This window comes from Passer montanus, unplaced genomic scaffold (genome assembly GCF_014805655.1).
Source record: "Passer montanus isolate IOZ18808 unplaced genomic scaffold, ASM1480565v1 scaffold95, whole genome shotgun sequence".
NCBI lineage: Eukaryota > Metazoa > Chordata > Aves > Passeriformes > Passeridae > Passer > Passer montanus.
In genome coordinates, this window is record NW_024374923.1 from 453,990 (window position 1) to 469,047 (window position 15,058).

At 46.9% G+C, this 15,058-nt stretch overlaps 1 protein-coding gene across 1 annotated transcript; it reads left to right on the plus strand.

The window, feature by feature from the left end:
- The first annotated feature begins 660 nt into the window (after window positions 1-660).
- Window positions 661-13,235, plus strand: HPSE (heparanase). Its single transcript, XM_039696152.1, is given in 13 exon segments — window positions 661-861; window positions 863-1,098; window positions 2,592-2,737; window positions 3,752-3,877; window positions 4,242-4,415; window positions 4,886-5,057; window positions 5,565-5,612; window positions 7,010-7,103; window positions 7,734-7,840; window positions 8,350-8,464; window positions 10,166-10,284; window positions 10,418-10,564; window positions 11,301-13,235. Coding segments are annotated over 13 exon segments (1,746 nt in total). The 5' UTR covers window positions 661-759; the 3' UTR covers window positions 11,461-13,235.
- Window positions 13,236-15,058: the final 1,823 nt, after the last annotated feature.

A 15,058-nucleotide genomic window follows, 5' to 3' on the forward strand; every position in this document is an offset into this window, starting at 1 on the left:
GCATGGAGTGGTAGGACAACAGAGCTGAAGGAAGATGTGTTTAGACTTGATGTTAGAGATTCTTTACTGTGAGGGTGGTGATGCACTGGCAAAGGTTGTCCAGAGAAGCTGTGTACACCTCATTCCTGGAAGCGTTCAAGGCCAGGCTGGATGGCACTTTGAGCAGCCGGGTCTAGTGGGAGGAATCCCTGCCCACAGTGTAGGGTTTGGAACAACCCAAGCCATTCCATGACACTAAGCCATACCTGCTCCGTGGCTCTTCCCTGCCAGGCCTCCCCAGCAAGGCCAGCTGCTGCCAAAAGAGTTTCGGTACAGACTGGACTCCACAGGTAGCACCGAAGGGGCAGACCCAGAGCCTGCCTGAAACCTTTCTGTAACAGTAATTCCAAGTTTCAGACCTCTGCCATTAGGACAAACACTTGTTCCAACAGTATGGACTGCTGCAGCAGTCAGGTTCCAGCCTGACAGGGCTGTGTGCTGCTGTTTCCCGCAGCGGAGGCCGCAGCCGGGGTGCCAGGCTGACATCCCAGCCCCGGAGAGGCAGCGTTCAGTCCTGCAGCCATTTTCCAGCCCGCTGGCTGTACACGGAAATGCCCAGGGCCGCTGGAGCAGGGCGGGATGTTGGAGGAGGCGGCTGCAAGGCTGCGAAGGTGTGAGCAGGAAAGGAACCAGCTGTAAACACCGCTTCATTTTGTAATGGTTGGGGCGTTTAGGTAACGCCGGGTGCCGGGTGTCTCGCCGCTGATTTGAGGCTCGAAGATGCTCTTGGAGCTCTTCCAGAGAGTGAGGAAGGTGCTGCTCACGCCAGCGCGGTCCTTCCCGGCGGGAGCGGAGCGCTGCAGCCCCGGGCCCGCCCTCCCCTCCCCTCCTCGGGGGTGGTGCCGGCGGAGTCGGCGCGGCGGGCCGGGACCGGAGGATGCTGCTGCCTCTCCTGCCTCTCCTGCTGCCTCTCCTGCCGGCGCTGGCCGAGGGGCAGCGGGCGGCAGAGCTGCGGCTGGGGCTTCGGGACAGCCCCCGAGGGGAGGTGAGCCCGGCTTTTCTCTCCCTCACCCTGGATGCCAGCCTCGCCCGGGACCCGCGCTATGTCGCCCTGCTCAGGTGAGTCGCCTCTCGCCCCGCTGGGCAAAGGAGAAAGGGTCTTCGGGGAGAGGGCAGGGCCAGCCCGGCAAACGCGCTGCGGAGCGAGCTGGGCGGAACGGGGAGTCCCCCTGCCCTAAAAATGGGGTCGGGGAGAGGATCCCGTCTGCTTGGGTTCGCTAATTCCCCCCTGCCAGGGCAGAAGGCGGTACCTGCCGCAGGTGGGAGCCGCGCCGGCCCCTCGGTGCTCGGGAAAGGAGCGGCCGGCATGGGGAGATGCAGGGAAAGCTCAGCTCGGGACGAAGCAGGGTAGAGGAGTTGCTTTGCCAGCAGAAGAAAAAAAAAAAAGGAGAAGGAAACGGAGGGAACTGCGGTTGTTTGCCCTCGAGAAATGAAGTCCTCAGGGTGTCCTTATCGCCCTCCGCAAGCACCAGAAAGGAGGTTGTAGTGAGGTGTGGGTCAGTCACAGCTGACAACTGACTGGAGGAGAGGAAACGGCCTCAAGTTGTACCGGGGGCCTTTGGATTGGTTATTAAGAAAAATGTCTTCACTGAGAGGGTAATCATGCATTGGAACATGGGAACAGGCTGCACAGGGAAGCAGATGGTGGGATCACCATCCATGAAAGTGTTCAAAAAATGTGTGCATCCTCCAGTCGTGCTTTCCCACTACCTGCACATTTTCATCCTCACTGAGCTGGTGAGAAAGATGTCACCAGAGTTACTGGAAAGTGCTCAGGTCTCCAACATCCAGCCCCACCTTCACACCTTGGGGTTCAGCCCAAGGCCAGCCCTGCCACCATGAGGAGTAGGAAGTTCTTGGTGGCCTCTAATCTGCTGTTTGTCGCCACAGAGCAGATAGCGCCTAACATGCCCAGTGCCCTCCAAAGCCTTGTGGTTTTCCCCAGAGAAGGCTGGCTGCCGGTGCTGCACACCCTGCATGTGATGTGAGGTGCTGCACACCCTGCATGTGATGTGAGCAAGTCACAGACACGTTCTTTTGTACACCTGCTTTGATGGAGTCAACACCTCTCCCAGCAGGTTAACCTCCCTTGGGTGCAAAGGCAATTGCTTTGGCTGTTGTGATGGAAGTTGGGGCTGATGATGTAAAGTCAGTTTTGTGCCCAGCTTCTCACAGGACATTTATGTTGGTGTTGCACAAACAAAACCAAAAAAATCTAGGGGAGGAGGATGTTTAGGATGAAAAAAAGAAAAGGATTGTTTTAAAGTTTTGCCTTACTTTGCCCCCAGGATTTTGCTCCCTGCCAGTGTTCCCTCAGGTATGTTCTCCCGTGCCCATTAGACCCTCTCCTGGGTCACTTGGCCATCAGTGTCCCTCTTGTACAGTGCAGAGGGTTAGGATGCAGATCCCAGTAAGCCATCAGGAATTCCTTGAGGTTACTGGGTAGCTCCAGGTCACCTACTGCAGCAATTTCCTCAAAGTGCTTGCCATATTTACCCTCTACACTCTGCATAAATACAGTGGTTTTCTATTTCTTGGCATTCCCTCCTCAGCAATTCGAAGCTGCGTGCCCTGGCAACGGCCCTGTCCCCAGGTTTCCTGAGGTTTGGTGGCACTGAGACAGACTTTCTTATCTTTGATCCCAACAAGGATTCAACTTCAGAAGAAAAAATCCTCTGGGAATTTCAGGCACAGCAAGGTAAAGTGGGCATCAACTTATTAGGCTTGAAACCATTCTAGGTTTTGGAGAGTCTTTGATGCAGGCTGAGGATGCTGCAAGGGCACAGCAGCAGCAGCAGTGGGGGCCCTCCACAGTCTCAGTATTGCTATCATCCATGAAGAGGAGATCTGTGGATTTTCAGCATGGTTTGTGGGAAGAGCTGTGCCAGCTGTGGGAAATTGAGAAAGGATGTAGGGGAACTTGTATCCTCCCTGGCACCTGCTGAGACTCTCCCTTTGCTGCCCTCTGCTCCCTGCAGCAATCTTGGCAGCTCCCTCACTGTCTGGGAGGTGGTCAAGGTCAGCTCAGAAGCTGTGGCTTCATTATGAAAATTAAGGAACAGATGGAAGAAATAACCTGAGGAGAATAGTGTTCAATCTCTCCCAAAGCCAGAGAGCTTGGCTGGGGGTGCAGCCTTGCCCTCCTGCTGCTTTGACAGGGCAAGTGCAAACCTGATGGACCTCTGTCAACTGCTTGAGCATGGTATTTTCTCTTTGAACTTAGCAAAAGTGTCAAGAGGTGTTTCAGATGAAAAAAAAATCCTGTATATTCCTGTGGCACATAGCACAATTGTGCAATCCTACATTACTGTATGACCAGTGATGCTCAGTTTTGAAGTCAAGTGGTACTTTTCCCTTCATGACACTTTACTAAGTAGCCATTTCCTGTGACTCTGGCTCCTGCCTTCTTCTCTGGTTATGGCTTGTTCCTGTTTCGCATGCCAAGAAAAAAGATAAGCTTTGAAGGAAACATGTCCTATGACTCCTGCCAGTGAGCTGTGTGGGGAAGTCAGCACTTTGCCCTGCATGAGATGGCCAGTGCAGGAAGCATTGCCCTGTTCCTGCCCCCAGCAAGGTGGGTCATGATTCCTGCCACACCACTGCATGCCAGCTTGGCTTATCTGCTCCTGTGCTTTGTCAGCTCACTGGAACAAGGCTTTGCTGGCTGTGGAGCTCAGGAGTTAATTCCTATCAACCTTCTTCTGCCCTACAGAGGCTTGTGGCTCGAGGCCTGCATTTGCTGCTGTTGAGAAGGTGCTGCTGGCCCAATGGCCCAGCCAGGAGAAGCTGATTCTTGCCGAACAGAACCGGAAAAAGCACAAAAACACCACCATTACAAGTAAGACTTAAACAGGGGGATGCAACTCTCTGCCCCACAGCAAAAGGGCTGTAGGCTATTAGGAGCAGAAACCACTGAAAAAGAAATATTTCACCCACTTTGAAAAATATTCAGAGAACTCATTTTCTGTTGTTTGCCATCCCACATTTAATAGTATTCAGCTGCAGTGGTTGGGAGGTTCTCAAAGCTTGCAAGATGTTGTGTAGTGAGGCCTGACCTCTTCTGTCTGGCTGGGAAAGTTTGGCACATCTGTGGCATCAGGCTAAATAAATACAGTAAAGGCAGTAAAGATTGTTGCTTGGCAAGAGCTCAACTAGCACGCTCTAACCTTGAGATAAACACCCCTCCTTTCTCCTCTGTGCAGAAAACACACTGGATATTCTCTACAGCTTTGCAAACTGCTCAGGGTTTCACCTGATCTTTGGACTCAATGCCTTGCTGCGGAAAGGTGGCTTGCAGTGGGACAGCTCAAATGCCCAGGCACTGCTGGACTACTGTGCTTCCCAGAGGTACAACATCTCCTGGGAACTTGGGAATGGTAAGTGCTTGTTGGCCAGACCAGCTGTCACCTAGAAAAGTACCACCAGAGGGTATGGGCTAGTAACTTTGGATATTTTGGATGATGGCATATAAAGGCAAGGTGATGTTTTATTAAGAGACATTAAGGTCTTAATTTGCAGAGGGATTTTAGAAGAAGACAAAATGAATGAGCAAATTGAGATTATTTTGCTGGTCCTACCAAGGCTTTGAGATCAGGTGAATGATGCCCCACAAGGTGCAGGATGTCACCTATGGCTGGGACAGAGTCCTGGAGAGCAGCACACTGTATCCCCTGCACCCCAACAATCCCCCAAGCTTTTGGTTTCATGGTGACCTTCAAATATGTCACCCACACTATGCCAGATCAGATGAAGCCTTAGGGAACTGGTGCTTCCCATGTGGATGGAACTGCCTGATTTTGTGCCCAAGAAATAGAGTGGGGTGTTGATGTGCATGTGTCTTCCCCAGAGCCCAACAGCTTCAGGAAGAAATCTGGCATCCGCATTGATGGCTTCCAGCTGGGGCAAGATTTTATTCACTTACGCCAACTGCTGAACAACTATGCCCTCTACCAGCATGCCAAGCTCTACGGCCCCGATGTTGGGCAGCCCCGAAAGCACACGCAGAGACTGCTGAGAAGGTAGGGGTGTGAGGTTCCAGCAGCACTCTCTGGGTTGGGGCAGAACTGTGGCTTGTCTGTCCTTATACGCAGGAGGCATGAAGAGGATTTAAGGCAGGGGTTGAACAATTTTTTTTTTACCTTGACAGACGACAATTATAGTCTTACCTGTATGCTTGAGTTCAGGGCCTGAACACTCAGCCAGGTAAAACTCAGCTGCTGCAATTACATCAGTGGTCCACATATTTTCCCATTGAGTACTGGCTCTAGGGTTGTGCTAACAAGGGCTTTTAGCCCAAAAAAACCCCACATGTTATACAAAGGTCAATTCATCCTCTCAGCAACCTGCTGAGGAAGCCAGGCTGCCCAAAGCCTGCTTAAAAGCCACGGGAAGCCTGGCCCCCAAGCATTCAGCATCAGTGCTGCCAGCTGTGGGGAGAGGGGAGGGCTGCGCATGGTGTTGCACTAGTGAGAAGGCCATGACAGGACTGCTAATCCCCTGTCCTCCACCATTCCCTCTGGTTGCAGCTTCCTGAAATCGGGAGGGAAGGTGATCGACTCTGTCACCTGGCACCAGTAAGTACCACTTGGATACCACTGCCACCCTACTGCCTCATTTTCTTTAAAAAATGTCAATTTGAACAGAATTATCAATCTCAACAGAAAAGAGGGGGGTGAAATGCCCCTTTTGACAGTTTCTCAGGGGCCTCTCCGCAAATTTCTGTGTTCAGAATAAAAGATTGATTGAGGGAGCACATTACAGAAATGCTGAAGCCTCCAAAAGGTCCACTTGATGCAGAGACCCAAAAGCAGCGGTGGGGGTTTGTCACGGGGAATGCAACATGTGCAAGATGATAATTTTGTTTGCTCTGTTTATGATTAGTTGATATAAAGAAAAAGCCCTGTAGGTCTGGCTGACCCTTGTCCATGGAGAATTGCCAGCAGCTCCTCCTGCTCCCTTGAGTTTGTTCTCTGAGTCACTTCAGGCTCTGTGTAGGTAGCTCACCCTCAGATCCCACATGCAGTGCAAACAGCACTGGCACCTGGCCCTTTGCTCCTGTGCAGCGACTTTGATTGGAAAGTTTAAAGTGTTCACAGGGACAGTGGGGTACCCTGGCCCCAGGGCCATGAACTCCATGTATTTGAAAGTCGTTTCCGTGTGAAGGCAGTTTTCTTTCCAGAGTCAAAAGCAGGACATGACATGCAGCAGTCAGACAATAATGAGAAAAGATGTACATACTTATTTTATATATATATATATATATATGTATACATACATAAATTATCTGTGTACTTTGAGCTGCTAGAAAGGCATGAAACATGTCCTTTCCCCTTCCTGGGCTGTTGTTTACTCATTTAGGATTATCAGGTTTTAGCTTCCTCTTGTGGCTGGAAGGCCTCAGCTGTTTTTGGTCGGACTGAGTGATAGCAGGATGAAATGCAAAAACCACCATTCCAATTTATTTGGACAAACAAGAATTAAAAGCTCTTCTGCTAATGGTGAAGGGCAACCTTCACACCATAGGAATGCCCACATTTCAGCTCCCTCCAAGTGGCCAAAATATTCCAGCAGATGGACAGATGCTGTGAGCTGATATTTTTAATATATAACTTGATAGAGTAAAGCAAGTAATCATGTAGGAGTGTCGGACTCCTCAACAGGAGAAGACTTACAGAAGCCAGCTCTTGGTGATGTTTTCCTTAATCTTAATAAATAGATGCAAACAAACCTATTACTTCTGCTGGTGGAAATTTCTGTGATATCCTGACTCCACTGACGTAATTATATCTTAAAGTCCCTTAAATACAAGTGACAGACCTACACATTTGGAAAACAAAAAATTAAAAAGCACTGGACAGAAAAATCATGCTGTGGATAAATGTACCAAACAACTGAATACTTTCAGTGGTGTTTTGTAGCACTGGTGGTATTACTCCCTAATTTTGTCTATGTTTTTTTCCCCCATTTTCAGTTACTACGTGAATGGACAGAGTGCAACCAGGGGGGATTTCTTGAGCCCTGAAGTGCTGGACACCTTTGCCACAGCCATATATGAAGTTCTGGAGGTACCTTGTCCTGTTCAACCATTCCTATGTTCAGTTTCCAGCAGGTTAACAGAGAATCCAAAATAAAGCACTATTTCTTGCTAGCAATAGGCAGGGATACTCAAAGCTTGAGTTCTGCTGACATTGTATATTAAAAGAAATATAATTAAAATTAATTGATGATTGTTAATGATGCTAACAATAAATGAGCTCCAACAGTTTGCTATGCAGTAAACATTTTGCCAGGTGCATCACACACCTACAACATTCTCATTTGTTGATATAATAATTACTCAGGGATGCAATTTATGATTATCCCATCCCCCCAGTACTTTTTTTTTTTTTTTAGATCCTGACAGCATTATAAGTTAGAATATAGCACTACTCAGCACAAGAAAAATTATGGGACCTGGATTTTAGTGGTCTGTTTTACATGGGTAGCAAGTTTGAGGTTTTTTTCGGGGGGGGGGATGTAAAGCTACTTCTAGTCCTTTTGACCCAAATTTCTGTGACATCCCATCTCAGAGTGTTATCGCTCAAATGCAAACATCCTAGCAAGCCTTTGGCTAAAACACAAAATTTTGTCTATTTCAGTAGTCAAAAAATTAACTGTCATCTCTTTCTCTTCTTTCTGAATGCCACACTGACCAGATTGTTGATCAGACTGTGCCAGACAAGAAGGTGTGGCTGGGAGAGACAAGCTCTGCCTATGGAGGAGGAGCTCCCAGACTGTCTAACACTTATGTTGCTGGCTTTATGTGAGTACTGTGTCCCAGGTGTGGGGAAATTACGTATTTTGACAGCTGAATGGGACTGCCCCACAGGAGGAATAGCTTCCTCAGGCTTCCTGGGGAGTGTGGGCAGCTTTTTCCATCCTATAAGACACAATGACTTTTTATCAGGGCCTGGTGGGCCAGCAAGTCAAAGTCTGATAATGTCAGGCAACCTTGTTTTCAGTGTGATGATTTCTCTCAGCCTTCAGACCTTTGGCCAGTTCAGGAGAATCTGCTGCCACTCCTTGTTTCCACCCCCTGTAAACAGGGGAATGGAGCAACTGTTCCCATCAACTTGGGCTTCAAGAGGTGGACTGAAATTATTTTTTAATGTAATGAATGCAAGACTTGAAATTAGTTGTGTGTTTTTAAGGAAGTCAGCATTACTCACTAAGTTTTGCTTTCCTGCTTCCCGAGCTGGTTTGAGAGGGGCAACAATGTACTGTTGAGGTTAGCACTTTCATCTGCATGATATTTGCCTCATTTTTTGGCAGGTGGTTGGACAAACTCGGGCTTTCAGCCAGGCAGGGGATTGATGTGGTAATGAGACAGGTTTTCTTCGGGGCAGGGACCTATCACCTGGTGGATGCCAACTTTGAGCCTTTGCCGGTATGTAAAAAACACCCCCTGAATGCACCTCTGCACAGGCAACTCTGGGCGTGGAGGGACAAGTCAGCTGTTTTAACAACACCTCTTTTTGCTTGGATGGTCACAGGTATCCTTGCACCTAAAGTTATCTCATGTTCCACTATGGGTTAATGTATTATTACATATATATGTATGCACACAAGATATTTACTCCAACTGCAGGGATGCAGCCAGTCTTCAGCACAGCAGAAACTGATCTGTGGGACACGATGCTCTGGTTTGTACACAGAAGCTCCTGGATCTCACAAGGTGTTTCTGGATGGCCTGTTTTTTTGGTTTGATTACTCCTCAGCTGAGTGATGAGTAGTTTATAAACAGAAGTGAAAAGAGATATTAAAATCAATTATATTCCATGTGAAAACCATTACACCATGAAGTCAACACTCAAGTGTTATAGGTCATGAGCATATTCATGCTACAGTGGTGGCTGAAGGATAATTAAATTGAAATATACATTTAGTATATTTCAATTGAAATATACATTTAGTATAGTTTGATTTATTAGGAAATAACACTTTGCTGTGATGAAACTCCATTATATGAACTATGCATTGTTCTTGCACATGTGGCACATTTCTTTGTACTACGGCACTTAGACTGGGGTGAGAGGACAGCATCTTCCTTTTTAGCTTTCCTCTCATTTCTCTGCTTCCAAATTGTGATTTTCACTGGTGGTCAAAGAGCCAGCCTAAAAGAAAACCCAGCATACAGGGGTTTTCCATCTTACTTGCTCAGCTGCTTGCTATGCCAGAGGATGCATCATCAGACTTGTAACTTTAGGCTTCTCATTCCCTCATTTAAAATAGATTTAATTTGGACTGAAAATGTGTGCCCTTTTCCTCACCTACCGGCAGCACAGATGCTAACCAAGCCAATAATGCTTCAGAGGCAGGGAAATCCAAACCCAGGTGCATCAGCTGTAGTTAGCACAGAAATGAGGAAATGAGGAAGCACATCACTGTCAGAAGGCCGCATTTCCTTGCAGAGAGATTCAGCATGAAGGCTGACAGCAAAAGTAATTTCCTGGGCTTGTGGTGAGTCAGAGGAGAAACACAACAGTTTTCCTCCTAACAAAACCTCAAAGACCAACAGATGAGCTGGAAGAAGGTCTCTGAAAGCCAGGAAAGACCTGGAAAAAATGAGTCTGCACTGGGCATCGCCCTGCTCTGAGGCATCATCCTGGAGTGTCAGAGAATACAATTGTGACTTGGATTTAGAAATCAATCCTGATACTTGTTCAAAAGTACAATGTTAATGAAAGGGGTTAAAGTGTAAGAGCTTCTTCCTGGTGTTGCACCTGTGCCTTAGGTACAAGCTGTCCTGCAGGAAGGGCAGCTCACACCCCTACATTCAGTACTGAGGTTCTCTGTACCCTGCAGAAGGGTATTTCGAAAGCACAATCTCTCCCTGACAGAGCTCTGAGATTTGCTTATGAAGGGGAAAATGTGCCTAAGGCACCTTCTAAACACAGCTGCTCACAGGCAGGGCTTCCCTTTTAGCTATGGTGTTTGTGTAAATTTAAGTAGATGTGAGAAACTTGGTAAAGCAAAAAGCTATGGGGAAAACCCCTTGAAATGAGCTTCAAAATGAAGGTCAGATTAAGCACTGTGTGGAGCACCTGGCACGTACACAAATGTTTCCATGTGTTTTTGTGCCTCCCAGGACTACTGGCTCTCACTGCTCTACAAGAAGCTGGTGGGTACCAAGGTGCTGCAGGTCGGCCTGGCAGGAGCCAACAAGAGGAAGCTCCGTGTCTACCTCCACTGCACAAACAGCCTCAAGTAAGGCTCCAGAAAGGGCAAAATATCCTGGAAACTGAGCCCGTGGCCACCCCCGGGCCAGCAAATGCCATTTGGGACAGTGCAAGGTCACACATTATTCTAATCCCCACCATCACCTTCTCTTGCCTTGCAGCCCAAAGTACAGAGAAGGGGATGTGACACTGTTTGCCTTAAACCTCTACAATGTCACCCAACATTTGAAGCTACCAGATTACCTATCGAGCAAGCACGTGGATCAGTACCTCTTACTGCCTCATGGCAAAGAGAATATTCTTTCCAGGTAAGTTGCAATTCCTCCAGTCCCTGTGAAAAGACTGTGAGTAGGCTTAGATGCTCTTTAAAACCTCACCTTATTCAATGTGCATGGGGAAAGAAGAGGTTACCATTCATTCATCTGGGATTTTTTCAGTAAGATCTGACTTCAGTTAAATCAGGTCTCCTAAACTCAGGCTGCTGAAAGCTTGTTAAGTTATAAGGACATTTACTTGATGTTAATTTGGCAGTTTATCCTAGCAGGTGTCAGTGTTCTGGACCAGATGCTAAAGTCCTGTTTTGTTTTGGTTTTTGGGGTTATTTTGCACAAACACAGGTATATTGCTTTCCCAAGTGCTAGCTCCTGATTTACAGCAAAGTGTTCAGCCTTTGTATGTGGGTGGGGTCTTTTTGTTGTCATTGTTAATGTATCCACAGGGAAAAGATCTGCTCTGTGGACAAAAAAGAATATTAATATTTTCAGGAGAAAAAGTAATTTAAATTTGTACTTTTCAAAGCCCATTTAACTGTTGACCTCACTGGAAGAGAAAGAAACGTACTTTTAAATGTGCTCGTGCTACCAGCCTGAAGGAGTCCTTGTAGTGGGAGTGCTGCAGATGTCTGTGTGTGTGTGTACACACACATTCAGGGGAAGTTTGGTTTGGCTTTGGGCTGAGTTAATGTTTACACTCAGGCCCAGAGCAGTTTCTACTCGATGGCAAACAGAGCACAGCTGCCCAAACAGTCTCTCTGTCCCTCTCCAGGTCTATTGAGCTGAACGGCCGTGTGCTACGGATGCTGGATGATGAAACACTGCCAGAGCTTATGGAAAAGCCCCTTGGTCCTGGCAGACTGCTTGGCCTTCCAGCCTTCTCCTACGGCTTTTATGTTATCAAAAACGCCAAAGCTATTGCTTGCATTTAAGCGGTCAACACACACGCTCAGGATAAATGTAAAGCACTTGGCTAGTAGGAAATTCTAATCCTGGAAATTCACATTTTATCATGGAATTTAATTCTGGTAAGGGATGCAAATGTCGCAGCACGAATACAACTCTTAGCTGGGGAAGACATAGCATCCCACTGGGTAACTGCTACAAGGAAGATTCCAGGAGAATTATCCAGGTAGAACAAGACCAGGCAGGGGCTGGTTTTGCTCTTGATCCAACCTGTCACTGTGCTTGAGCATGGAACTCTTCTCCACACCACACACGGAGCTTCTCACACTACTTGGGGCTCTGCTAGCCCAGGCACTGCAACCTCCCCTCTCCCTCTAGTTTCTGCAAACACAGCTCCTAAAGCAGTTTCCTCAAAAGCCTGCCTTCAGAAAGGATGAGCAGAGTTTTTGTATTTGTGCTGTACAGCTGTGGCCTCACACTGTGTGGGGGTTGTGGTTGCTGAGGGTATCTTGGGGTGGAAGGTCTGGACACACAAAGCAAACCAAGGGGCAAAGGTCTTGCAGAGAAACCAGATCCTCTATTAGATCTGGGGAAACAACACACATTTTTCTTAAGCTAGGATTGTTCAGTCACAAGATGGAGCTGTGGTTCTGTGAGTTGTTGATGCAGGAAATGCAAGCTGTTCCTGTAGGGTGGTCAGCCTCTGCCATCACACCCTTCTTCCCTGCATGGAAAGGAGAGGAGCCCACCAGACCCTGGCAATAACCCTCTGTGCTCAGGGGGCTGCAAAGTGAGTGCTCATGACCTCACCCTGCACCACTCTGCAGGCAGTTCAGCTGGAAAGGACTTTCCTGAACTATGCACAGGTAAAGCTCTCAAGATCTCTCTGCTTTACACTCCCTAATGCACTCAGGTCTCTTCTGTCTTGGGGAAAGAGGCTGAGGAAACCACTCACCCCTCAACCACCAGAGGAACATCACTTGCTATAGAGCATCCTGAGGACAGAAGTGCCCAGTCAGGCTGACATCCTTCCTACTGGGAAAACAGTGATTTTGGACAGAAATCTGTGTTGGTGGTGGCTTTTCTCCCTAGCTGAGCCTTCCCCATGCACACCCTGTTGCAGCTGGCTGTGCCAGCAATAGCTCCCTGTGGCACACAGGTTGCTGGTCCCCAGGGCAACAAAAAGCTTAGGACAGTAGCTGTGGCCTTCGGCATACATTTATTTGCATCTGCTTTTCTTGAAGGTACATAACCCACACCACTCTCAATGTCTTATATTTATGAGCACAGCAGGGAAGAACAACCCCACACTACTGTACCTCCCTTTTTAAGCTTTAAAAAGATGCTACCAGCTACATGGGGTTTAATGCAAGGCAGGGAACCTTTTTTAATGAGATTACTTTCAAAACTGATGTACTTTTGTAGCTGTGATGAAAACCTGCACACTAAAAAGGTTATACTTCAGTTCAGTGTGTCAAAGGAGTGTGTGCATCCATGGAGCAGATGCATTCTGTTAAGGGTTATGTATCAGGGGATAACATAGATCAGAAACGGGGAAGGCTGAGTTTGTTTGCATTGTCTAAGTTCCATAACACAAGTAAAGAGAGTGTAAGATGGAAAGTCTTACATACAGTCAACACAAAGTTAATAATATATTATTATTATTATAAAAATGTAAGTTGCAACTAAAACATCAAAGTTATTCTTTGCCTGGTAGCTTCTTTTTAGAACTTTTCTAAAAATTTTGTTTATTCCAATGCTTATGAGTTTTGTATTTGAAGATTTTAATTAAAGCGATTTATACCAACTTTTGGCAAATCTTTTTTTTTTTTTTTTTAAGGCTCCTTTTTGACATGCTGATACCAGGACACTCCCTACTTTTCTTTTGGTCATAACTACCCATGCTTCTTTTTATTATCAATAAGAGTACCCAAGTACACAAAAATGAAAGAAATCCTACACAGGTTGGTGTGTTTGAGTTGTGTTTGCCCACCAGTTCAGAGGCCCTCCACCCACTGTGACTCAGATGTGATACACGTGCTGGTGACTGGCACACAGGAACTGCCAGGAGGGGCCCCGGGGATGTTTGCCCATGCAAATGACAGCTGCTGTCAACCGTGTCTCCTCTCTGAGCCCTCTTCCTGATGGTGGGGTGGGGAGGTTTGATTTACAGCTCAGGAACCACCTTTCTATTTACAAAGTGTTGCACATCAAGCTAATAGCTACTGCTAGCTCTATACAAACAGAGCAAGAGGGGCCTAAGTGCAGGGAACAGGAAAGATGCTGGATCCCAGCACTCCAAGGAAGCTACGGCTTGAAACAGAGATGAACATCACCAATGCCTGCCCCACCCTTATCTCTGGGACTTTTATTCCTCTGCGAATGTTGTAAACCTTGGGGGATTGAATATATGCGTGTACACTTATTTGAGAACAGGGAGAATCATATTTCGCACTCATTCCAGTTCACTTTTGCCCTTTTGACTCTGGAGGTCAGATTACTCACACTGAATTTACTGTAAATCAGTTCCTAGAAGGTGGAGTAATTTGCATCACACTTTGGGGATCATTTGGTGTATGTGAAAATAAGGAAACTGATAACCACCTTAGTGTCGGGAACATTTTCACCATCAACTCAGGTTTCAGCTAAACAAGACAACTGGGCTTTACTGAAGTAAAGTAGTCTGAAATTAGATTATCTTTCAGTGAAGGGCCAGGCCACTTTATTATGAATGTAAATACAGTGGCAGTAACTGTAAAAATTGACTTTATTAAAGTTTACTTCACTGCTTTACTTCTACGAGCTCCTTAAAAATTTTCTGCAGACAGTCCAGGGTTTCCTCTCTGCTTCACACACATAAAAACATCAAAGCAGTGTCTGCAGAGGACATCCACCTGGTGACAATCAGCATCTATGTTCCTACGCACACGGCAAGCAGAGCTGTGGGGATTCATTGCCAGGACTCACTATTCAACCACACCTCAGCTACTAGTCTGTATCTGAATAAAGCCCATGATGACTGTTATAGATAAAAATTTGATCAAGCCAATTTGATAATAAAAAAATATAATTAATTGTGTGACTGATATACAGTCTCGACAGCCACAATCAAAGGGACAGCGTCGGGCCCAGGCTCGACACTGGGTGAGCCCTGCTCCGACCTCTATCGCATCGGACCCGCTCTGTTCACAAGGCTGGACTGGTGCAGTCAGGTTTTATACCCTTTTTGTTGCCCGAGGCAGAGTCTCTCTTGTTCTTTTCACAGTCAAACATATTCATGTCGTCCTCTTTCTCCCAGCTGGACTGGACAATGTGGTTCCTGGCAAGCTATGAATGCTGATGGTAGGGTTAAGGGAACCTGGTATTCGGATGCAAGTTCCCCATAGCTTCTGCTATCTTGATCTCAGAGCTTGGCCCATCTCCTTCCTGAGTTAGGCTCTTTTGATTGCAAATTAGACTTCAAATTAGACTTTTCCTCCCTGCTGTCTGCAATGGCATGGACAGTCTCTTCGTATGAGGCAATTCCTCGGCTCCTGCATGTGGATTTGAAAATGCTTTTGAGTATTTCTTTTAAACATTATAACATATATTCATATAATATTCTGCATAAGCACGAATTACCTA